This window comes from Macaca nemestrina, chromosome 17, assembly GCF_043159975.1.
Source record: "Macaca nemestrina isolate mMacNem1 chromosome 17, mMacNem.hap1, whole genome shotgun sequence".
Classification (NCBI taxonomy): domain Eukaryota; kingdom Metazoa; phylum Chordata; class Mammalia; order Primates; family Cercopithecidae; genus Macaca; species Macaca nemestrina.
The window spans coordinates 88,681,193-88,703,864 of NC_092141.1; the positions used below are offsets into that span (position 1 = coordinate 88,681,193).

The 22,672-nt window shown below is 54.7% G+C and overlaps 1 protein-coding gene across 1 annotated transcript; it reads left to right on the forward strand.

Annotated features, from left to right (window-relative positions):
* The first annotated feature begins 11,868 nt into the window (after positions 1-11,868).
* LOC105469259 (ectonucleotide pyrophosphatase/phosphodiesterase 7) lies at positions 11,869-19,093 on the forward strand. The gene is made up of 5 exons (XM_011720103.2): positions 11,869-12,136; positions 14,202-14,347; positions 15,927-16,553; positions 17,917-18,136; positions 18,796-19,093. The coding sequence occupies exons 1-5, from the start codon at positions 11,884-11,886 to the stop codon at positions 18,924-18,926; spliced, it is 1,377 nt and encodes a 458-aa protein (XP_011718405.2). The 5' UTR covers positions 11,869-11,883; the 3' UTR covers positions 18,927-19,093.
* The last annotated feature ends 3,579 nt before the right edge of the window (positions 19,094-22,672 follow it).

Below are 22,672 nucleotides of genomic sequence, written 5' to 3' on the forward strand. Positions count from 1 at the left end.
TGAGGATGGCGGCTGAGCAGGAGGGATGTAGCCACAAGCCAAGGACGCCCAGGCCACCAGAATGCATGACTGCTGTTTGAAGCCGCTCAGTTTGTGGTCATTTGTTACATCAGCTAAGCCAGGTCTACACACACCTGCAGAGCAGGAACTCCGGAGGAGAAGCCAGTCCCAAACAGGGACAGCTTCCCCTCTGGCCAGGACCTCACCCCCATCAACCCAGCTGCCCGTGAGGCTGCCGCTCAAACATCCCAGGCCTACAGCTGCAAGCCTGCCCTGGGCTCAGCCAGGGGAAGAGTGGGCAGTGAACAAGTCAGCCCTGGGCCCCTTCAGGGAGCCAATGACCCCTTCCCTTCCTCCCTCATGCATTCATCCCTTCCTTTATTCATTCATCCATCCATTCATCACTCCTTCCATAAACAGGCCTGGCACCTTCCACATGCCTAGATATAAATGCAGTATCAATGTGTCCCTTTCAGGGGCTCACAATGGGTGGGTAAGCACACCCACAAATTCCTAACTCCAGAGGGGACAGGAGGCCCAATGGAAGAATCACAAGGGAAGCCCACACGGGCCTCAGCTCTGCCTGGGGCAACAGGGAGAAGCCCCTAGACTGGTATCTGGAGGCCCACCCTGGACTGACGCAGAGGGTTTCTGATGGGCAAAGAAGGAGGCATTCCTCTGGTTTGTGAAGGAGATGGTGGCACAGAGAGCTGGAGGTGGGATCCTGGGTTTTGTCCTCCAGGTGACAGACACACGAGGGGTGAGAACAGGCTCACCTTTATCAAGTTTTGGTGGAAAATTGAAATTGTGTTCCAGGAGAAGGACCGAGAAAGTCTGATGCTGGCCATGTTGAGGCTGTGCTGCTCCGAGATACTGGGGCAGGTGGGCTTGGCAAGGCGGCACCCATCCTCTCTCTCCCCATGTGCCCCTGCTCCTGCTCCTCCTCCATCTCTCCCCACTTTCAGCTCCTCGGTGGCCAAGTCTGCTGTCCTTCAAGAAGTGGCCAATCACACCTATAATCCCAGCACTTTGGGAGGCCAAGGCAGGCAGATCACGAGGTCAGGAGATGGAGACCATCCTGGCTAACACGGTGAAACCCCATTTCTACTAAAAATACAAAAAATTAGCCAGGTGTGGTGATGGGTACCTGTAGTCCCAGCTACTCAGGAGGCTGAGGCAGGAGAATGGCGTGAACCCAGGAGGCAGAGGTTGCAGTAAGCTGAGATCGCGCCACTGCACTCCAGCCTGGGCAACAGAGCAAGACTCCGTCTAAAAAAAAAAAGAAGTGGCCGAAACCTCTAAAGGAACTTCACCCTGCAGGGCAGGCCCTGCCCAAGGACGTCTCCACCACCCAGAGTCCTCGCCATCCCACCCCCATCCCAGAGCCTGGAATGATGCAGCCCCCAGCTCCTGGGGCCCCCACATGGAGCCCCTACTCCCAGTAAACCAGTGAGGGAGGCCTCGGGGGAGGGAGGAGCTAAGAGGGAGGGGAGCGCCTGGCGGTCCCCAGAGAGTACAGCTAACTCACAGCACATAATCCTGTTAAAAAATTAATCCTCATTTAGCCGGGAGGCAAGGCGGCTGCTGAGATAAAGCCCCTGAGAAGTAATAAAAGGCAACAGCAATTGATAAAGTGGCGAGGCCGCTCATAAAACCCTGCTACAGTGAAGGTTGGGCAGGCCCCAGGAATCGGAGAGCAACCCCGCCAGGTGGGGACAGGGGGGTGCTGCCTTACAAGCCCCAGCCCCTGCAGAGGGCGACCGCCTTGGGCAACAGAGCTGATGCTGATGGTGGAGGCAGGGAGAAAGGAGGGAGGCTGCCTTTCTCAGCTCCTCCCAGCTCGGCCTCACTGGATGGCCATGGCCCTTTGGGAAGGAATCCATCATCCTTCGTCCTTGTCTCTCTCCTAACATCATGACCATGAAAGATCACGGCCCTCCTGGGGCCCAGCCGGTCCCAGAGTACACCTGGTGAGCCTGGGCCTGCCCCCTGTGGCTCCTGGTGGCCCCTGCTGTCCCCCACACGTTTGTCCCAGGGATAGGAGGATGGAGAGCCCACCCCAGCCCCCACGCCAGGGGGCTCACCTGGAATCCTCCCAGACGGCGGGTGTGGTCTGGGTGTGGTCACCGCTGCATCTGGCATCTGCCTGCTGGGGAAGACTCATTGCATGTCCCCATGGGGACGTTCCACTCCAGCCGAATGGCATAACCTGGCCATTCCTCCTTCAGTGTCCCCAAAAGCCAGTAATGATCCCCACAAAAGGGCACTGGACTGGAGGCAGGAGAGACCCATTGAGACCCAACATTGTCACCACTAGTCATGGTGGAAAATCAGGGGACGGGCTCGATGCCTCCACTACTCCAACAGTGGCAACCACCCACAGGTGTAAGGGCCCAGCTTCCAAGCCCACACCCCTCACCAGGGCATCGAGGGCTCCCTGGACGCACCGGTCTGCGGCTGCACCCTGGCCAGAGAAGGAAGAGAGTGATTCCCATTACTGTATCGCTCCAGCTGCCACCTGGAGACTAAGGAGAAGCAAGGAGACCGACCGGTCAGAAGGCAGTTGCAATGGTCCTGACCATGCTAATTTCACCCACGTTTTCTTTCATTTATGCACTGAAGAATCATTTATTAAACACCTACTGTGTGCCAGGCATCAGACCAGGAGCTGGGGATACAGTGTTGCCCACAGCCTTGTAGGAGAGACATACAAACAATTGCAGTAGAATTCCTTGTATCAGGTTATTAACGAGAACAGGAAGTTAGTGGCAAAGCTGACCTTATGAAGGACAATGCCTGCCTTATGGCCCTCAGCCACCAGCTGAGACACCAGCAGGCCTGGGCAGGCCGGCCCCAGGCCCAGAGGCCGGGTCCCTAGGGCCCGAGCCCCCTAAATGGCTCATCTGCATGGGGCAATCTCTACCTGTGCAAGCGTCAAATCCACCCAGTCCCTGGGCCAAGGAGGCCTCTGGGATCAAGTCCTGTTGGGCACCCAGAGCCCCCTAAGCAAGAAAAGCAGTGAATAAACACTTTCCTATATGTCCATAAGGAGGAGCCCTCTCCCCTGCGGACCCTGGTTTGCCCATAACCACTGCACCCACAGTGGCCATCAGCCCTACCTAAGCTCACATCCGTCTGCCTTAGGTGGGGAGTCCTTGGCTTCAAGGATGCCGGAATGACGATTTTACAAATACTTTGCCCCCACCCAGGTAACAAGGAGCCCACACACCTCCCAGATCTTGATCTCTAATAACATCTGCAATAAAACAAGCCAGGGCTCCTTGAGAAATGCTGGATTCTAAGGCAGAGGAAATACATAAGATAAGCCTGGAGCATCTTATAGTGCTCAGAACACACACATCCACACATGCACACACGTGCACACACCCACTTGCACACACAAACATACATGCACATATTCACATACATATGCACGCACACACATGCACAAACATGCATGCATACACACACACATACACACTTGCACACAGCCACATGCACTTGTACACACACGCATTTGCACACACTGTAGGGAAATGCGAAACAGACCAGGAGCCAACTGAAAGACTGCCCAGGGGCCAAAGGTGGAACAATTGGAGCTGCAAAATAGAGAAATACAGGATTACCACTCAAAGTATACAATAGTTATCAGTCCATACTGACATAAATAAGTCACTGAAGAAATACATAAATGGGATGGGGGGGCAAATCCCCCACGCAGAATTCCAAGTAGTCTGTGCAGTCACTCCATTGTCCAGGAGGTGGGGCGCGACCCCTCACCCCGTGAGCATGAGTGGCATGCATGGCCTTCCTTCCAAAGAACAAGGTATGAAGGGGGTGGAGGGCAGGAAAGACAGCAACCTCCAGGGAGATACCCACGACTCTCCTCGGCTGCGTGACCCAGGCCGCGTCACCAGTGATAAGCCCTGTTGATAGCGTGCACCTTAATGTGACCTGATGGGAACGCCTCTTGTTTTTTTTTTTTGTTTTTTTTTTTGTTTTTTTTGAGATGGAGTAGTTTCACTCGTCGCCCAGGCTGGAGTGCAATGGCACGATCTCGGCTCACTGCAACCTCTACCTCCTGGGTTCAAGCGATTCTCCTCAGCCTCCCAAATAGCTGCGTGCCACCATGCCCGGCTAATTTTTGTATTTTTAGTAGAGATGGGGTTTCACTATGTTGGCCAGGCTGGTCTCAAACTCCTGACCTCAGGTGATCCACCCTCCACAGCCTCCCAAAGTGCTGGAATTACAGGCGTGATTCACTGCGCCTGGCCAGGAATGGCTCTTTATTTCTGCAAACCTCCTCCCAAAAAACCATAACCCCAGCCTGGCAATAAGGAAAACATTAGATAAATCCTAATTGAGGGACATTCTACAAAACACCTAACCAGCCCTCCTCAAAATCGTCAGGGTCATCAAAAACAAGGAAGAGCTGAGAAACTGTCACAGCCAAGAGGAGTCTGAGGAGACCCAAGGACCGAATACCATGCATTCATTGTCCAGGAGGTTGAAGCTGCAGTGACCAAAGATCGTGCCACCGCACTCCAGGCTGGACCACAGAGCGAGACCCTGTTTCAAATAATAATAATAACTTATCAGTTGGGCATGGTGGCTCATGCCTGTAATCCCAGTACTTTGGGAGGCTGACGCGGGTGGATCACCTGAGGTCAGGAGTTCAAGACCATCCTGGGCAACATGGCGAAACCCCATCTCTACTAAAAAAAAAAAAAATTAGCCTGGTGTGGTGGCACACACCTGTAATCCCAGCTACTTGGGAGGCTGAGGCAAGAGAGTCACTTGAACCCTGGAGGTGGAGGTTGCAGTGAGCGGATATTGTGCCATTGCACTCAAGACTGGGCAACAAGCGAAATTCTGTCTCAAAAACATAAATAATAACAATAATAACTTATGGATGCTGCCTCCTTAAGTGTGCAAAGTACCACACTAATAGTCAACATTAATAACAGGGGAAACTGGGTGCAGGGGATGTGGGAACTCTGTATTGTCTTCACAATCTTTCCACAAACCGAAAACTGTCATAAAATAAAAAGTTTTGTCAAAACAGAAAGTATGGTAGATATTTGCATGCATTTGTCCTCTAAATTTATTTACTCATGCAACAAAGATGCATTAAGCACCTATGCTGTGCTGGACGCTCTCCCAGGCTCTGGTGATAACCGCGATGAGCAATATGACAGAGACTGCTTCAGAGAGGCTGGCCTCACCACCTACCTGAAGGCTCAGCATGAAGAGGATAGGGAAATTTCAAGTGACAAATATAAAGGGCAAATGTTTATCAAAAAATATATATTCCAGGTCGGGCACGGTGGCTCACGCCTGGAATCCCAGCACTTTGGGAGGCCAAGGCGGGCTGATTACGAGGTCAGGAGATCGAGACCATCCTGGCTAACATGGTGAAACCCCGTCTCTACTAAAAAAAAAAAAAAAAAAAAAAAAAAAAAAAAAAAAAAAAATTAGCCAGGCATGGTGGTAGGTGCCTGTAGTCCCAGCTACTCGGGAGGCTGAGGCAGGAGAATGGCGTGAACCCAGGAGGCGGAGCTTGCAGTGAGCCAAGATTGCACCACTGCACTCCAGCCTAGGTGACCCGCGAGACTCCGTCTCAAAAAAAAAAAAAAAAAAAAAAAAAAAAATATATATATATATATATATATACACACACACACACACACACACACACACACACACACATATTCCAAGCCTGGCACAGTGGCTCACACCTGGAATCCCAGCACTTTGGAAAGCCAAGGAGGGTGGATCACCTGAGGTCAGGAGTTAGAGACCATCCTGGCCAACATGGTGAAACCCCATCTCTACTAAAAATACAAAAATTAGCCTGGTGTGGTGGCACAAGCCTACAGTCCCAGCTACTTGGGAGACTGAGGCAGGAGAATCGCTTGAACCCGGGAGGCGGAGGTTGCAGTGAACCAAGATCGCACCACTGCACTCCAGCCTGGGGCCTGGGTGACAAACGGGAAACTCTGTCTAGAAAAAAAAAAAAAAAATTATATATATATATATATATACACACACACACACACACACACACACACACACACACACACATATTCCAAAGTATAAATTCAGAAGAATGTGTGTTGTGGCCAGGCTCCACATGCTCAGCATGAAGTGGATGGGGAAGCTTCAGGTGACAAATATAAAGGACAAATGTTCATCAAAAAAAAAATATTCCAAAGGTATAGATTCAAAAGAATATGCATTGTAGCCGGACTCACACCTGTATTCCCAGCACTTTGGGAGGCCATGGTGGGAGGATCACTTGAGCCCGGGAGTTCAAGACCAGCCTGGACAATATAGAGAGACCCCATCTCTATTTTTCAATAAATAAATAAAGAAAAAAAGGAAAAAATATGCATTGCAACATACATAAGGAACCAATTAAACCATAAGAGTTAATGCTGGGCTGTGCACAGTGGCTCATGTTTGTAATCCCAGCACTTTGGGAGGCCGAGGTGGGAGGATCACATGAGCCCAGGAGTTCAAGACCAGCCTGGGCAACATAAGGAGACCCTGTCTCTACTAAAAATTTAAAAATTAACCAGGTGTGGTGGTGTGCACCTGTAGTCCCAGCTATGTGGGAGGCTGAAGTAGGAGAATCTTTTCAGCCCGGGAGATAGAGGCTACAGCGAGCCGTGATCATGTCACTCCACTCCAGCCTAGGCAACAGAGCACGACCCTGTCTCTCTCTCTCTCTCACACACACACACACACACACACACACACACAAAATTCAGTGCTGAAGAAGCCACTTAATCAGTGGTCGAGGATAATAAAAGTCCTCACATGGGGAGTTCGAGATAAGAAATCATGACATGGAAAATCTCCCAGTTTCTCTGGCTTGATACTTTAAGATATCATTACATGCCTATGATACTATCGAAAAGGAATAAAAAGATAAACCCCAATAAAGGTAGTATGGGGTGGAGCAGAGGGGATATTTACATTAACTCATGGCTGCTGGTACTATCAACTGCTTCAACCTTTCTTATGTTAAAGAAAAAACATTTGGCCAGGAGTCATGGCTCACACCTGTAATCCCAACACTGTGGGAGGCTGAGATGGGAGGATCGCTTGAGTCCAGGAGTTCAAGACCAGCCTGAGAAACACAGCAAGACCCCATCTCTATTAAAAATAACAATATGGCCAGGAGCCATATTATTATAATATGGCTCATGCCTGTAATCCTAGCACTTTGGGAGGCCGAGGTGGGTGGATCATGAGGTCAGGAGTTCAAGACCAGCCTGGCCAAGATGGTGAAACCCCCATCTCTACTAAAAATACAACAGTTAGCCAGGCATGGTGGCAGTGAGCTGAGATCACGCCACTGCACTCCAGCCCAGGCAAAAGAGTGAGACTCCGTCTCAAAAAAATAATAATAATAGTAATAATTTTTAAAATAAAGAAAAAAGTATTCATGACTCTTGTCTTGCTAAAGACAGGTAGGAAGACCTTAATTCCATGGACTACCACCATGGGGCTTTGCTGTGTGAGAGCGAGATTGGGCTCAGTCTCACTCTACCAAGGACAAGCAGGATGTGCAGTCCAGTAGCAAGGGTGCCGGGTGGGTGGAAAATGACTAAGAGGAGACACTGAGGAGAGGGGATGCTTGCTCGACCAACTCGGCAGGAATCTTGCTGAAAGCAGGCCAGGGTAACAAGATATCGAGAGTGGTGGATGAGGAATTTGATCAAATATTGAGGGTGATCACATAGGATTTTCACTAAACTGACCCAGCAGGACTCTTGCTAAACCTGAACTAAACAAGCCGAGGACAGAGCCCAAGGTCAGCGCCTCAAAGGCTTAGTGGAGTAGAGTTAGGTCGAGAAGAGGGTCTGTCACCCGACAGCCATCTGATCATACAAACCAAGTAGCTTTTCTATCCTTTGTCCAATAACCTTTCTCTAAGCACTGTATCCCGAGGAAAGAAGGCAAAGGTTAAAAAACAAAGAAAGAAAAGGAAAAGTCAGTGGTGTCAAGATACTCAGCTGTACTATTTTTGTTTTGTTCTGTTTTTTGAGACAGAGTCTCACTCTGTTGCCCAGGCTAGAGTGCAGTAGTGTGATCTCGGCTCACTGCAACCTCCACCTCCCAGATTCAAGCAATCCCCATGCCTCAGCCTCCCAAGTAGCTGAGATTACAGGTGCGCACCAGCACGCCCAGTTAATTTTTGTATTTTTAGTAGAGATGGGTTTTCACCACGTTGACCAGGTTGGACTGCACCATTTTTTAAAGAAAATGTTGTCAGTAGCCCCAAAACCTGACAATAGGATCCCAAGTGAACAAAGGTTAGTAAATTGCTGCCTCTTGAAGCAGTTGAAGCTGAATGCTGGGGGTCGGGAGCCAGAACGCTTGGGTTCCAGCTCAGCTCCTCCAGTCACCAAGTGACTTTAACCTCTCTCTGCCTCAGTTCCCCACCTGTAAACTGAGGATTATACTAATTCCTGCCTCAAGAACTACCTCCAAGCTTCAGTGAGATCGTGGTTATTTCCCAGTGCCTGGACTGTGGGAAATGTCCTGTAGCCGTGAGCTACAATCAACCACCGCACATCCTTTCCATCCAAAATCAACCACCCCACACCCTTTCCATCCAAAATCAACCACCGCACACCCATTCCATCCAAAATCAACCACCGCACACCCATTCCATCCAAAATCAACCACCGCACACCCATTCCATCCAAAATCAACCACCGCACACCCATTCCATCCAAGTGCTCTATGAGATCGGGGAGAAAACGGAAACCTACGTGGGGTGACCCAAGGAGCTCCCCAGCAAAGCGGGATTGAGGTACAGAGCCAAAAACCAGAGGCAGAGTTACCCCAGCATGGCTGGGATGTCCTGAGAGGAGCAGGAGCAGACCTTTCATGCCATCTCCAGACCAGGCCCAGGCAGTAAGAGGGTGAACAGGACCAGGAATTTGCACTACCCCGGGGACCAACAAGAGAACCTGCAGAACCATGGACCCAGACCTGCAAGCCACCAAGATCTGCGCCGGCCCCAAGCACACCCCAAATGCACCCCAGCAGAGGCCTGGCCAGGCCCCTGGACCACGGCCTTGGCTCCTCACTCAGGCCCTGCCTCCCTGGCGGCCCTCTGGAACCCCACCCCACAGCCAGCTCTTGCTTGAACCTAGCAATGCCCTCCAGGCTTGGAATTCTATTATCAGCTTGAACTAGGTCCCGCTGAGAGTGACAGGAAACCAAAATAATGGAAACGGCAACGAGGCAGAGTGTGTTGTATTCTCCCTGTAAGAATGCAGCCTGGAGCTGAGCTACTACACAGGACGCTGGGGACCAGGCCCGTTCTGCGCACCCCGGCCATCCCCAGGGAGCCCCTCATCAGGCGGCTCAGGGTGGCTTGCCAGCCGGAGGCATCAGATGGAGGAAAAATCAAAAAAGAAGAGAAGCAAAGCTAGCTTCTGGAGAATGTACAGGACATTCTCCTTTTGCCCCATTGGCCAAAATGTGGTCACATGGGCATGCCTTGCTGCAAGGAATACTGGGAAATGTAGTCTTTCTTCTTGGCAGCCATCTTCTCACGGAAAAGGGAGAGAACAGATATTAGGGGACGACTAACCAGCTCTCCCACAGCGGAAAATCCAGACTCCGCCATGGCCTACAGGCTCCTGGTCGACCCTCTCGGGAGCCCGGGTGCCTCCCTTCCTCCATGCCTGGTCCCTCTGCCTGAAGCCTTCCTGCCCTCTCCTGGCTCCATGCATCCTGTGGGCCTCCCCCAACGCTGGTGCCAGCAAAGCCCGATCTCCTCTCCTGAAGCCGCCTGCACTCCCCCTGTGCGTGCATCGCAACCTGTGTCCCTGACACACAGGGATTCTTACCCTCCCCAAGGTCTGTGCTCCCCAGGGAGGAGCCGCAACCTCTGGGCGCCCTGAGCCCCAGCCCTGCAGAGGAGGCACCCTACGTGGTGGTTGTAGGCACCGGGCAGTCACTCCATCCTGGTTTTCAGCCTTTGGTGCACAGAAGCGTGAAGAAGGAAGGTCACTGGCACGGAGTCCTCCTTCAGAGTGTATTCCAGTCGGCCAGGCAGGGGCGGCCGGGGATCCGTACCAGTGGTCCCTGCCCACCTGGGTCAAGAAAGGCTGGCTGGCCTGGGGAGGCTGTGGACAGCGTCTGCGGTGTCATCTGAGTGCCACGGCCATCGCTTTGAGACGGCGTCTGCTTGCCGCAGCCAGGCAAAGGTCTTAAGGAAGGCCGGGGCCACTGTTGGCAGGTGTGTGGCTCCAGATTGAAATTGTGACAATACCCCCAGCCACGCCCTTCCGTCTTCCCACCATGCAATCCAGTGCACCACCTCCAACCATGCAATCCAATGCACCACCTCTCAGCAAAACCTCCAGGATCCACCTCAAACCCAGCCCCATTCCACAGCCACCACCCTGGTCCTGGCCACCAATAGCTCCTGTTCAGACACAGGCAGTCACCTCTCCAGGGAGCACCCAGTGTTCATTCTGCCCTCATTCTGGTCCAACCTTCACCCACAAATGGAGAGTGCTTTTTTAGCATTAGATCAGTTCATGTCACTCTCTTGCTTAAAACCCACCCCTGGCTTCCACTGCCTGGCATGAGAATCACCGTCACCTGCCCCACGGGACCGGCCCTGCCGCCCCTGCCACCTGCCCCATGCCTGCTCCCCTGGCTCATGGTCCCCCAGAGTCACTGACCTCCACCATCCTCTCAGCGAAACCCAACCAGCCACCACTGAGTGCCGCCCCACCCACTCCACCAGCCTCCCCATCACACCTTCCTGCCTTCCTTTCTTTTGGGAAACTATCTTTTTTTTTCTTCTTTGTTCATTTTATTTTCTGTGTCCCCAACTCGAATGGAGGCCACCAGGATCATTGTCTGTCTCATTCACTTCTGTGTCCCCAGAACCTAAAACCATGCCTGGCACACAGAAAGTGCTTAATAGGTGCTGAGACAGAGACATACAGAGAAGGAAAGAGGGAGAGAGATAGAGACAGAGAGAATAAGAGAAAGGGGAAGGAGAGATGGCAGAGAGGGAGGGAGGGAGAACTGCACGCTGAATCCAGGGGTTCCTCTCCCACCTCTCATGTGCCCATGGTAACAAGGGAGTCCCCCTCTTCTGACCCCTTGTCAAAAAACCCATGAAGCAAGAACGCCCGAGCCCCAGGCCCCCTCTGAAATTCCCAAGAAGGAAGCACCCCAAGAAGGAAGGCACGCAGGACGCTGCTCTGGAGCCATCGGGTTTCGGGTCTGCTCACCAAGCTCCAGGAGCCCCTTAACAGGAGCAAGAGGAGAAGAGGCACCCAGCCTGGGGTTCCCCCGGGAAAAGGCCATGCTGTGACCCAGGCTTGGTCCTGGCCCTGACCATGGGAAGCCTGCCCCACAGGCCCTCGCCCAGGCAGACCTGAGGCCCATGCACCACTAAAGGCCTGGAGGCGGGTTCCACCCCACCCTCACCTGGGTCCCCTGGGGTCAGGGTGAGCTGGGACAGAGGGACCACCGGCTGCTACGGGGGAGGGAGAGGGCACAACTTTCCTGGTGGAACGGGCTCCTGCTGTGCTCTGAGCCCTGGGTCACTGTCCACACTCTGGGGAGGGAGGGAGGAGCCTGGAGCCCCAAGGGCGTGGCTGGCAATAAAGGCAGATGCTCAAGTTGATGCCACCCCACACACGTGAGGCTGGGATCAGGGGTGGCACTGACCCGGCTGGGGAGCCCACTCCCGAGGTACGACCCAGGGATGTGCACAGCCACATTCCAAAGACGCACGGGATGAGATCAGCCCGGGTGACCCTGGGACTTTGCCCTCCTCGGCAGAAGCCGGTCCTAGGCACCCTGTGTGCCTGTCCATCTGGAAGGCCCAGCATGAGAGGCCCAGCCATCCTCCTCACTGTGGCTCTGGCCACGCTCCTGGCTCCTGGGGCCGGGGCACCGGTACAAAGTCAGGGCTCCCGGAACAAGCTGCTTCTGGTGTCCTTCGACGGCTTCCGCTGGAACTATGACCAGGACGTGGACACCCCCAACCTGGATGCCATGGCCCGAGACGGGGTGAAGGCACGCTACATGACCCCCGCCTTTGTCACCATGACCAGCCCCTGCCACTTCACCCTGGTCACCGGTGAGTACCGCCCCAGGATGGGGCCTGGGGGTGGGAGGGCCTGAGAAACCAGGTGGCATAGAGCCCTGTCATGCAGGATAAAGGGGAGAGGTCCTCATTCCATGCACAGGACACAGCCAAGGGGACCATTAGGAATCCTCACCGTTGGTAGCAACAGATCCGGGACAAAGAAAAATGACCAGGGGGGTCCTTAAAGCTGTGGCCGCAGCCAGGGCAGCAACCCCAGAAGGCTTCAGGAGGAGGGTAGCATGGCGGGCTCCCTGATGACTCCCACGGCTCCCCTCCCCTGCCTGCCCCTCCAGCTGGCTGTGTCAGCCTCTCCTTCTCCCTTCCAGCTTTTCCATTTCCCACCCAACACCTCCCTGACAGATCTGCCCAGGCTGTAGACAATACACACATAGGTTTTTAAAAAGCCAAGTATGGGGCCAGACACAGTGGCCCACGCCTGTAATCCCAGCACTTTGAGAGGCTGAGGCAGGCAGATCACTGGAGGTTGGGAGTTCGAGACCAGCCTGGCCAACATGGCGAAACCCCATCTCTACTAAAAATACAAACATTAGCCGGGCCTGGTGGCGCATGCCTGTAATCCCAGCTACTCAGGAGGCTGAGGCAGGAGAATTGCATGAACCCAGGAGGTGGAGGTTGCAGTGAGCTGAGATCGCACCACTGAACTCCAGCCTGGGTGACACAGCAAGACTGCATCTCAAAAAAAAAAAAAAAAAAAAAAAAAGGGAGGCTGAGGCAGGAGGATTGCTGGAGTCCAGGAGGCAGAGGTTGCAGTGAGCTGCGATCACGCCACTGCACTCCAGCCTAGGCGACAGAGCACGACCCCATGTCAAAAAAATAAACAATATTAAAATAATAAAGAGCCAAGTACTGCAAAAAAGGTGTTAGAGAGTTGAAAAGCAAACACCCCTGGCCCTCCCTAAGGGGGCTTGCCCACCTCCCAAACCTGGGTCATCCTCCAAAGACCCTGCATGGGTGTCCCAGAGCCCCTGCAACAAAGAACTGCAGACTGGCTTAAACCCACAAAAATGGATCCGCATGCTTCTGGAGGCCAGAAGGCCAAAACCAGGGCGTTGCAGGGCTGCACCCGCCCCGAAGGTTCTAGCAGAAGAGGCTCCCTCCTCACCTCTTCTGGCTCCCGGGGCCTCCGCAATCCTTGGCATTCCTGGGCTGGTGGCAGCATCACTCCAACCTCTCCCTACGCCTTCCCAGGGTCTCTCCCTGTGAGTGTCTGTATTCAAACTTTCCTCTTCTCACAAGGACACCAGTCGCTGAATTTAGCGTCCACACTTCTCCAGTATACATCCCCTTACCCTAGCTAATCACACTGCAAAGACCCTATTTCCAAATAAGGACACATGCCAAGGTTCCAAGTGAGCATGAACGTGGTGGGACACCGTTCACCCCAACACAAGCAGCTGATCCCCACACCAGCCTTTCTGCAACCTCAGCCCCTTCTAACCGCAAACGGAGGTGTGCGGTTCTCCCGTCCATGCGCCCCTGTTTCTCTGTATCGCGGATGAGGACGGAGGGACCTTCTCCACTTCATCTCTCCGTTTGCACCTTTCGGGCTTAGTACCATGTGCACGTGTTTCCTGTACAAAAATAAATTCAAAAAATCTCCTGGTTCACTGAAATTCCTGCCTGGGGTCTCATCTGATGGCTGGGCCGTCATTTATTTAAAGAGTGCCTTCCTGATGGCCATGGAGGTCACCCGCAATCTTTTGCTAAAGCAAACAAGTCTGCCACCAGGATCCCCGCACATGCATTCGTGCCTATGTGCCCGTCCAGCTGCAGGACAAACTGAAAGTGGAAGTGCAATTGGTACAATAGCTCAAAGAACACGTGTCTATTTGTCTCGGACATGACCTCGAACCTTGGCTCCCACGGGGCAGCGCAGAAAGAAGTCTGCTCCTCCCAGCCCTGCCCCAGGCCCACTCCCCACCCAGCACACAGGGAAACCGAGGCGGCTTTGACTTCGCTTCTTCCAGCCCTGGGTCCGGCCTTCGCTGTGACCCCGGGTCCATCCTGCCACCCTCTGCACCTCTTCCTCCCTCAGGCAAATATATCGAGAACCACGGGGTGGTTCACAACATGTACTACAATACCACCAGCAAGGTGAAGCTGCCCTACCACGCCACGCTGGGCATCCAGAGGTGGTGGGACAATGGCAGCGTGCCCATCTGGATCACGGCCCAGAGGCAGGTAATGTCACCCCCACCCATACTGACATTGCAGAGCATGGGGGCACCTAGGCCCAGGCGAGGCTTGGAACCATGTGAGATCCACAGCAGGTCCCTTCCCCACTCCAGGGTCTCGGGGCTCCTGGCCTACCCTGGCACAGAAGAGTGTGAAGTAGGGCCCCAGAATGGGCAGGTGGTGGGTGCCGGTGAGGACTAACCAGTGAGCTATGTCCGGCTCGGCCCATGGACACAGCCCTGCCCAGTCCTCCCTGGGGGGCCCTGGGAGCAAGAGGGATTGCTCTGTCCCCCTAGTCAGAGGGAGAACTGCACCCTTGGGCCCTGCAGCATTGGGGGTGAGGGTCAGGCTGGGAAGATCATTGTGACTCAACAAGAACGCATTTAACAATTACACGACTGTAATCCCAGCACTTTGGGAGGCCGAGACGGGCGGATCACAAGGTCAGGAGATCGAGACCATCCTGGCTAACACGGTGAAACCCCGTCTCCACTAAAAAAATACAAAAAACTAGCCGGGCGAGGTGGCGGGCGCCTGTAGTCCCAGCTACTCGGGAGGCTGAGGCAGGAGAATGGCGTAAACCCGGGAGGCGGAGCTTGCAGTGAGCTGAGATCCGGCCACTGCACTCCTGCCTGGGCGACAGAGCGAGACTCCGTCTCAAAAAAAAAAAAAAAACAATTACACGACTTTCTCCCTTTCCCACATCCCTGTCAGAGCTGAGCAGCTAAATTCTAAAGGGCCAAAGATAAAATGAGAGGTGGGTTACAGTATTGACCCAGGACCGCCCCCCACCCAGTTTGCAATGCTCTGGGGGCTTCCTGGCCCAGAGGCGAGGCTTCCAGTAAACAAAGTCAGTGGAGGTTTCCAAGATGAGGCTGGAATAAACGTCAGAGCCCATGCCCACCCCAGAGCCAAGGTATCCACTCAAGCCGGAGTTCCCTCGCTCCAGAAGGATCCATAGACACACTCAGGGCTCCTTCCACAGGCTTGCAAGCAGGAAGCCAAGGTAGAGACCCTGGCATCTCAAGGCGCTTGATCCAATGAAAGAATATCCTGGGGGAGTGGATGGGCAGGTGGGGTGGACAGAGGGCTGGGGGGACAAATTCTAAATAAAGCAGCAGTCGAGTTAGGGGCAGACAGGCGGCCAGGCAGAAGGCTGGAGGGGCAGGTGGACGGGACACAGGTGGACAGACAGACAGACTCATGCCCGGACCAGAGCCCAGCAGGGCAGGCCAGACTTCAGTTCAGAAGGAGATGCTTTCTGGGCAGTGTGGCCTCGAGGCAGGCATCATAGCCCAGTGATGAGGCAGACACTGCGTATCTAGGAACATTTTTACCCTGATGTCTCGTTTAGTGCTCAAGTCCAGTGGGCACCTGTCGTTTCCTCTATAAAATCAGGTTTTACCCCCTATAGAGCATGAGATCAGGGATGTTGTAGAAATTGAAGGCCCCGTAGCTGCAGCGAGGAGCAGGGATGGGTGGGTGGAACAGAGGATGAGGCAGGTGGGGGACAAATGTGTTCACAGGCATGGGATGAGGGGCGCCCACTGAGGAGTCCTGTCCTTCACGCTGCCTTGTCTGGCAGGGTCTGAGGGCTGGCTCCTTCTTCTACCCGGGCGGGAACGTCACCTACCAAGGGGTGGCCGTGACGCGGAGCCGGAAGGAAGGCATCGCGCACAACTACAAAAATGAGACGGAGTGGAGAGCGAACATCGACACGGTGATGGCGTGGTTCACGGAGGAGGACCTGGATCTGGTCACACTCTACTTCGGGGAGCCAGACTCCACGGGCCACAAGTACGGCCCCGAGTCCCCGGAGAGGAGGGAGATGGTGCGGCAGGTGGATCGGACCGTGGGCTACCTGCGGGAGAGCATTGCTCGCAACCACCTCACAGACCACCTCAACCTGATCATCACCTCCGACCACGGCATGACGACCGTGGACAAGCAGGCTGGCGACCTGGTCGAATTCCACAAGTTCCCCAACTTCACCTTCCAGGACATCAAGTTTGAGCTCCTGGACTACGGACCAAACGGGATGCTGCTCCCTAAAGAAGGGAGGCTGGAGAAGGTGTACAATGCGCTCAAGGATGCCCACCCCAAGCTCCACATCTACAAGAAGGAGGAGTTCCCCGAGACCTTCCATTACGCCAACAACCCCAGGGTCACACCTCTGCTGATGTACAGCGACCTTGGCTACGTCATCCACGGGGTGAGTCGCCTGCTGGAGGCACCACCTCTGGGGGCTCCCTCCCCGGGCTCTGGGTCTTTTTTTGTTTGTTTTTTGTTTTGTTTTGTTTTGTTTTGAGATAGGGTCTTGCTCTGTTGCCCAGGCTGGAGTGCAATGGCAGGATCTCAGCTCACTGCAGCCTTAAACTCCCAGGCTCAAGGGATCCTTCCACCTCAGCCTCCTGAGTAGCTGAGACCACAGGTGCATGCCACCATGCCTGGCTAATTTTTGTGTGCGTTTTGTTTTGTTTGGTTTGGTTTCGTTTGAGACAGAGTTTCACTCTTGTCATCCAGGCTAGAGTGCGGTGGTACGATCTCAGCTCACTGCAACCTCCACCTCCCGGGTTCAAGCGATTCTCCCGCCTCAGCCCCCTGAGTAGCTGGGATTACAGACGCCTGCCACCATGCCTAATTTTTTATGTTTTTAGTAGAGACAGGGTTTCACCATGTTGGCCAGGCTGGTCTCAAACTCCTGGCCTCAGATGATCCACCCACCTCGGCCTTCCAAAGTTCTGGGATTACAGGTGTGAGCCACCACACCTGGCTGATTTTTGTATTTTTTGTAGAGACAGGGTTTTGCATATTGCCCAGGCTGGTCTCAAACTCCTGAGCTGAAGCGATCCTCCTGCCTTGGCCTCCCAAAGTGCTGAAATTACAGGGGTGAGCCACTGCGTCTGGCCTCTCCTTCCATCTCTATAGAGGCACTCCCTATTTCTAGCTGGCCCCCAGTCTGAGGAGCGTCAGCACTGAAGGGACACACCCTTCACGAGGCAGTAGTGTGTGTGTGCCCCCCACATTCAGGCATCACGCAGTGGGAGTGTGTGTGCACAACTGCACCCGTCACGTCCGAGCACTGTGTGATAGGCGTGTGTGTGTGCCCTACGTGTCCAGGGTAAAGTGTAGGAGTCCAGCCCCAAGGGTGACAGGGAGGAGGCAGAAAAGAGGCAGGAGCCCGACCTCCCCTCAGCAGAGAGCACAGTTGTGCTGAGCCAGAAGCAAAGCACAGATTAGGGAGCAGACATCCCCAGAAAGGAAGTGACCGATGGGAACCAGCGTTCACCACCACCCAGGAGGCAGGGCCCGCAGCCTGGAGCTGCTCGCTCCACCCCCATTTACTCAGGGTCTGGTCTCCGTTCATTTAACTGGACCTTCCCTGAACTTCACTCTGTAGGGTGACTGATCTCCAGACGCTGAGAATTCAGGGAAACTGAGTCTTGGAACCCCACCAGCCCCCATATTGGTGCTCCTTCCTAAGGGGAAGGGGGCGTTCGTAGGGTGGATAGGGTAGGTGGAGAGGGTCTCTTGCTCCCAGCAAGGACCCAGGACCCTTTACCACTCCCCGGCAGAGAGTTAACGTCCAGTTCAACAATGGGGAGCACGGCTTTGACAACAAAGACATGGACATGAAGACCATCTTCCGCGCTGTGGGCCCCAGCTTCAAGGCGGGCCTGGAGGTGGAGCCCTTTGAGAGCGTCCACGTGTACGAGCTCATGTGCCGGCTGCTGGGCATCGTGCCCGAGGCCAACGATGGGGACCCGGCCACCCTGCTGCCTATGCTGCACGCAGGTGAGGGCAGGGTGCCCCAAATCCCGGCCTGCTCGAGTGTGCACAGGTGTGCACACGTGGGTGCCTGCGTGCCTGTGACCAGGATACGCCTCAAACCCCGAGTGGGGCTGCCTCCCCTGGCTTTGGGGAATACCGGAATCCCTCACATTCCCACAACACGTGACCTCTCAGGAGCACCTCATGCATCTCGGGCAGCACAAGAGGGCGAGCGGGAGGAGTGGGCAGCCTTGCTCAAGAAGGGGACAGAGGGAGCAAGGGTGGCCCAGGCGGGCCTGCTGTGCAATGCCCACCTCCTGGCTGCTGGATCCCCACTCCCCACTCCCCACCACAGCAACCTGAGGGCCTCCTTTCTAGAATCTTCCTGTATCAGCCTCCCACACACACACACCTCCCCACCTGAACCTGACCCATCCTGGGGACAAAGGTCACCTGGAAACTGACAAGGTGGCGACCCTGGTGGGGGCCTGGCTGGAGAGGGCTGGGCCCTCCTGAGCAGGGCTGTGAAGTGCCGTGGTGGACAAGGGCCATGGGACCAAGGCGGCGGTGAAAGAGGAAGTGGGGGGCTCGTGGGGACCACCAGAGGACCCTGAGTCTACTGTGGGGGAGCTGGGGTGAGGAGCCATCCCTCTCTCCCTCACGGGTCCTCTGGCTTTCCTTAGAGCCTGTTCTTCCGCCTGACGGAAGGCCTGCTCTCCCGCTCCACGGAAGGTCTGCTGTCCTGCCCAGCAGCTGGGCCCTCGTTGTGATGGGACTGCTGGGGACCATGATTCTTCTGTCTGAGGTCGCATAACGCCCCATGGCTCAAGGTCAGAGACCCAGAAAGCAGAGGCGGGAGGGTGGCCCCACGCTCCCTGGCCCTCCACCCTGATGTCCGGCTACAGTCCTAGGCAGCCAGAACTGAGCTGCCAGGCCCCACCAAGTGGGTGACTCCCACTAACCTGGCTGCCACAGAGAGGCGACTGATCACCCCTGAGATCCCGCGGCTGACCCTTCCGGCCTCTCTGCTCTGGGCTTGGAGGAGGTCTTTCCAGAGCAGACCACCCGGACCAGTGGCCAGAATTCCCACCCTCCCCCAAAAGCCAGAACTCCCTCAGCCTCTGGCCAGAGCTGCTGCCTCCCCTCCTTCTTGCCATCTCTGGGCTCCACTCTGGGGATAGCTCGGAAACCGTCGTGTGGGGTGCGTTTGGGAGGATAGCTCTGGGGCTGTGTTCCTGGAACTCTCCGGGAGCCTCCTAGGACACGCGTGGGGTGTGTTTGGGAGGACAGCTCCAGGGCTATATTCCTGGAACTCTCTGGAAGCCTACCTCCGAGGACATGCGTGGGGTGCATTTGGGAGGAGAGCTCCGGGGCTGTGTTCCTGGAACTCTCTGGAGGCTGGCCTCCAAGGACATGCGTGGGGTGCGTTTGGGAGGAGAGCTCCGGGGCTGTGTTCCTGGAACTCCCCGGGAGCCTCTGAGGACAGTGCTCCCTTGTCTGTCTGTGCAGCCACAGCCTCCTAGACCAAGCAGAAGAAAGTCATTCATTCATCCCAAAAATATGTAACGGGAGCCAGCTCCATGCCAGGCTCTGGTGGGCTCAGGATACAAAACAGTCGAACAAGACAGTCCAGGCCCTGGAGTCTGGAACCTGTCATTTAAAGGCACAAGAAAGCAGAGGATACAAAAGCCAATGAATCCATGGGCAGAGTGCTCAGATGCTGGTGATGGCGGAGAAGAGACAGCCACAGGCAGCGGCGAGGCAGGCACTACCTTTTCATTTGCCCAGCGTGGAATGGCCTCTCTGAGAAGGTGGATTTAGGGAGAGATCAGAATGACAAGAAGCCAGACATGCCAGGCTCTGGGAAAGAGATTCCAGGCAGGGGAAAGAGCCAGGGACAGGCCCCACGGTGGGACAGGTTTGGCGTGTTTTGGATGAGACAGAAGGCCAGTGTGCTTGCAGGCTGGCACAGAGCGAGGCTCTAACAGGAGCTGACCACAGCCCCAAGGCAGGAGGTTGCTGGATACACAGCGGGGAGCCCCAAGCTGAGGTCACACAGGGTCTGAGGTTGACGATTAAACGAGTGGGTCTTACTGCTGGGCCAGGGACAGAAACGGGAGCAGGAAGTGGCCAGTTTGGAGGTTGCTGCAGGGCCCAGCAGGACATTCCAGTGGCAGGGGTGGAGAAGCTGCAATGTGCACAGATTCCAAATACCTTTAAGAGGCACGACATTCGAGGTTTGTGGACAGATTATGCGGGAGGGTGAAGAAAGTAGAAAAATGAAGGATGGGTCCAATGGTTGGGTCTTGAGCCACTTGCTGACATGCTAAAATGTTGGGGACAGGAGTCGGGGAGGCTGAGACTTGTTTCGGCCGTGATCAGCCTCAATGCTGGTGACGCGGCCATGTGCAGCTGTTCCTGGGCACAGGTTGTACAGATGGGTCCATACCCAGGGATGCAGTTTAGTCTGGCAATTTAAATTTGAGACTTGTCAACACAAGCTATGGGACTCAATGAAAGCCCCCAGCCACAAGGAGTGGACTGAGAAGAGATGGTGACCACACCACTCACTGAGAAGGCGAGGCTGGTGAGACAGGAAACGCCCAGAGCTTTTCATGAATCAAGAGGGGAATGAGACTGGGCAAAATGGTTTCCACCTGGAATCCCAGTACTTCCAGAGGCCGAGGCAGGAGGATCGCTTGAGCCCAGGAGTTCAAGACCAGCCTGGGCAATATAGTTAGACCCTGTCTCTGTAGGAAATTTTTTTTTAATTAGCTAGGCATGGTGCTGCGTGCCTATAATCCCAGCTACTTGGGGGGAGACGGAGGTGGGAGGATCGCTGGAGCCTGGGAGGTGGAGGCTGCAGTGAGCCTTGTTCTTGCCACTGCACTCCAGCATGGGCAAGAGTGAGACCCTGTCTCTACAAAAATAAATAAATGAAAGAGAAAGGAGCAGGTTTAGGGTTTAGAGAAGTAGGAATGTGGAGATGTATGTGGTGGAGAGGACCATGCATGCCAAATGTCACATCCAGAAGGGGAACAAAGGACCCTTCAGCCCAAACCCCTCCTGCAGATGAAGATGCCGGAGCCCAGAGACGTTAGCTGACTGGTCCAAGGGTGCCAAAGAGTGGCCGGTGGTGTGTCAATGCCAGTTTTAAGGTCCTGGTCCCGAGTACTTTCAGCCACAACACCTGCCTCTCTGTGCTCAGGGGCTTGGGTCCTTGAAGCAAGTCTTCCAGCACTAGGCAGGGACGTGATAAGGTTTCCATGGCGCCAGAGTCCACAACCATTTGTTCTCCACATTAACCAAGAGAGGGACTCAGAAAACGTCATTATTCAGACTCACACACAAGGAAATTGAAGCACGGAAAATCGAAGACCACGTGACTCTGCACATTCTCACAGGGCTTTTCCCCAGAGGGGCAGCCACAGCGGCGTCCCAGCAAACCGGCTCTCCAGACCCCCCTCAAAAAGCCCTGATGTTGGCCCTTACCCATTTCTGCGGCATCAATACTCCCACCATGGCCCATTTTGAGTTACCAAAGTGAGGTCACTGAACACAAAGTAGGGAAGAAGCCTGCAGAATCATCTTTCGCAAGCAGCATCTGCTGGGCTGTGCAGGTGGCTAAGAGCTGAGGGGTCCGAAGTTTTCATCACAGCCTGGTAAATTCCATTTGGAACTAGGCTGTTTTCTGTGGCCAGCTTCTTTTCTTTTACACAGATTCTCACTGTGTGGCCCAGGATGGGGTACAGTGATGCAATCACGGCTCACTGCAGCCTCGACCTCCTGGGCTCAAGCAATCCTCCCACCTCAGCCTCCTGAGTAGCTGAGACTACAGGTGTGCACCACCATGCCCAATTAATTTTTAAATTTTTAATTCTTTTTTAAAAAAGCAAGCTATGTTGCCCAGGCTGGTCTCGAACTCCTGGCCTCAAGCGATCCTCCGGCCTTGGCCTCCCAAAGAGCTGGGATTACAGGCATGAGCCACTGGGCCCAGTTCCTGGGCCCGTTTCTTTTCTTTAAAGGAAATGTTGAAAGTACATGTGGCCAGTTAAGGGCACATTGTGGAACGGACGCAGTCCTTGCCCTGACTTTACAGAGTCCTCCTTCTCCAGCCAGAAAAGCAGACAGAAGACTAGGGGAAGCTCTTCCGCCTCCTGGGATCCGCACACTGCCAGCCAGGCCTGGGACGGTGCTCACCCCTCGCCTCCCAGCCCTGGGAGAAGGGTCTGAAGCCTCACATCATCACGCCACCCCCATGTCCACACCTGCCGCGCACCTGTGCCCTCGCAGGAATCCCTGGCAGCGCTGCCCGCTTCCACTGCCTGCCGCCCCACCGTCCCCACCGGCCCCCCAGCCTGTTTCCCACGATCCCTCCCTCCCAGTCCAATCGCACCTCTGCTTCACCTGTCCCATCAGACCTGCCCTCAGCCTGCCCCATCCTCTCCTCCCAGGCCAACGCGTGCTGTTTGCTCTTCCTGGAAGCCTCCGGGAGCTGCCCGTAGGCCCCGGGCCGCCTGTCTCGCTGTGATGCTCTGCTGGTGGCGGACGGTCCCTGCC

Bases quoted from the DNA above. Each gene is read 5' to 3' on its own strand.
- LOC105469259 (XM_011720103.2), top strand. From the start codon at position 11,884: ATGAGAGGCCCAGCCATCCTCCTCACTGTGGCTCTGGCCACGCTCCTG. The intron at 12,137-14,201 runs GTGAGTACCGCC...TTCCTCCCTCAG, and splicing joins CCACTTCACCCTGGTCACCG to GCAAATATATCGAGAACCAC. The intron at 18,137-18,795 runs GTGAGGGCAGGG...GGCTTTCCTTAG, and splicing joins GCTGCCTATGCTGCACGCAG to AGCCTGTTCTTCCGCCTGAC.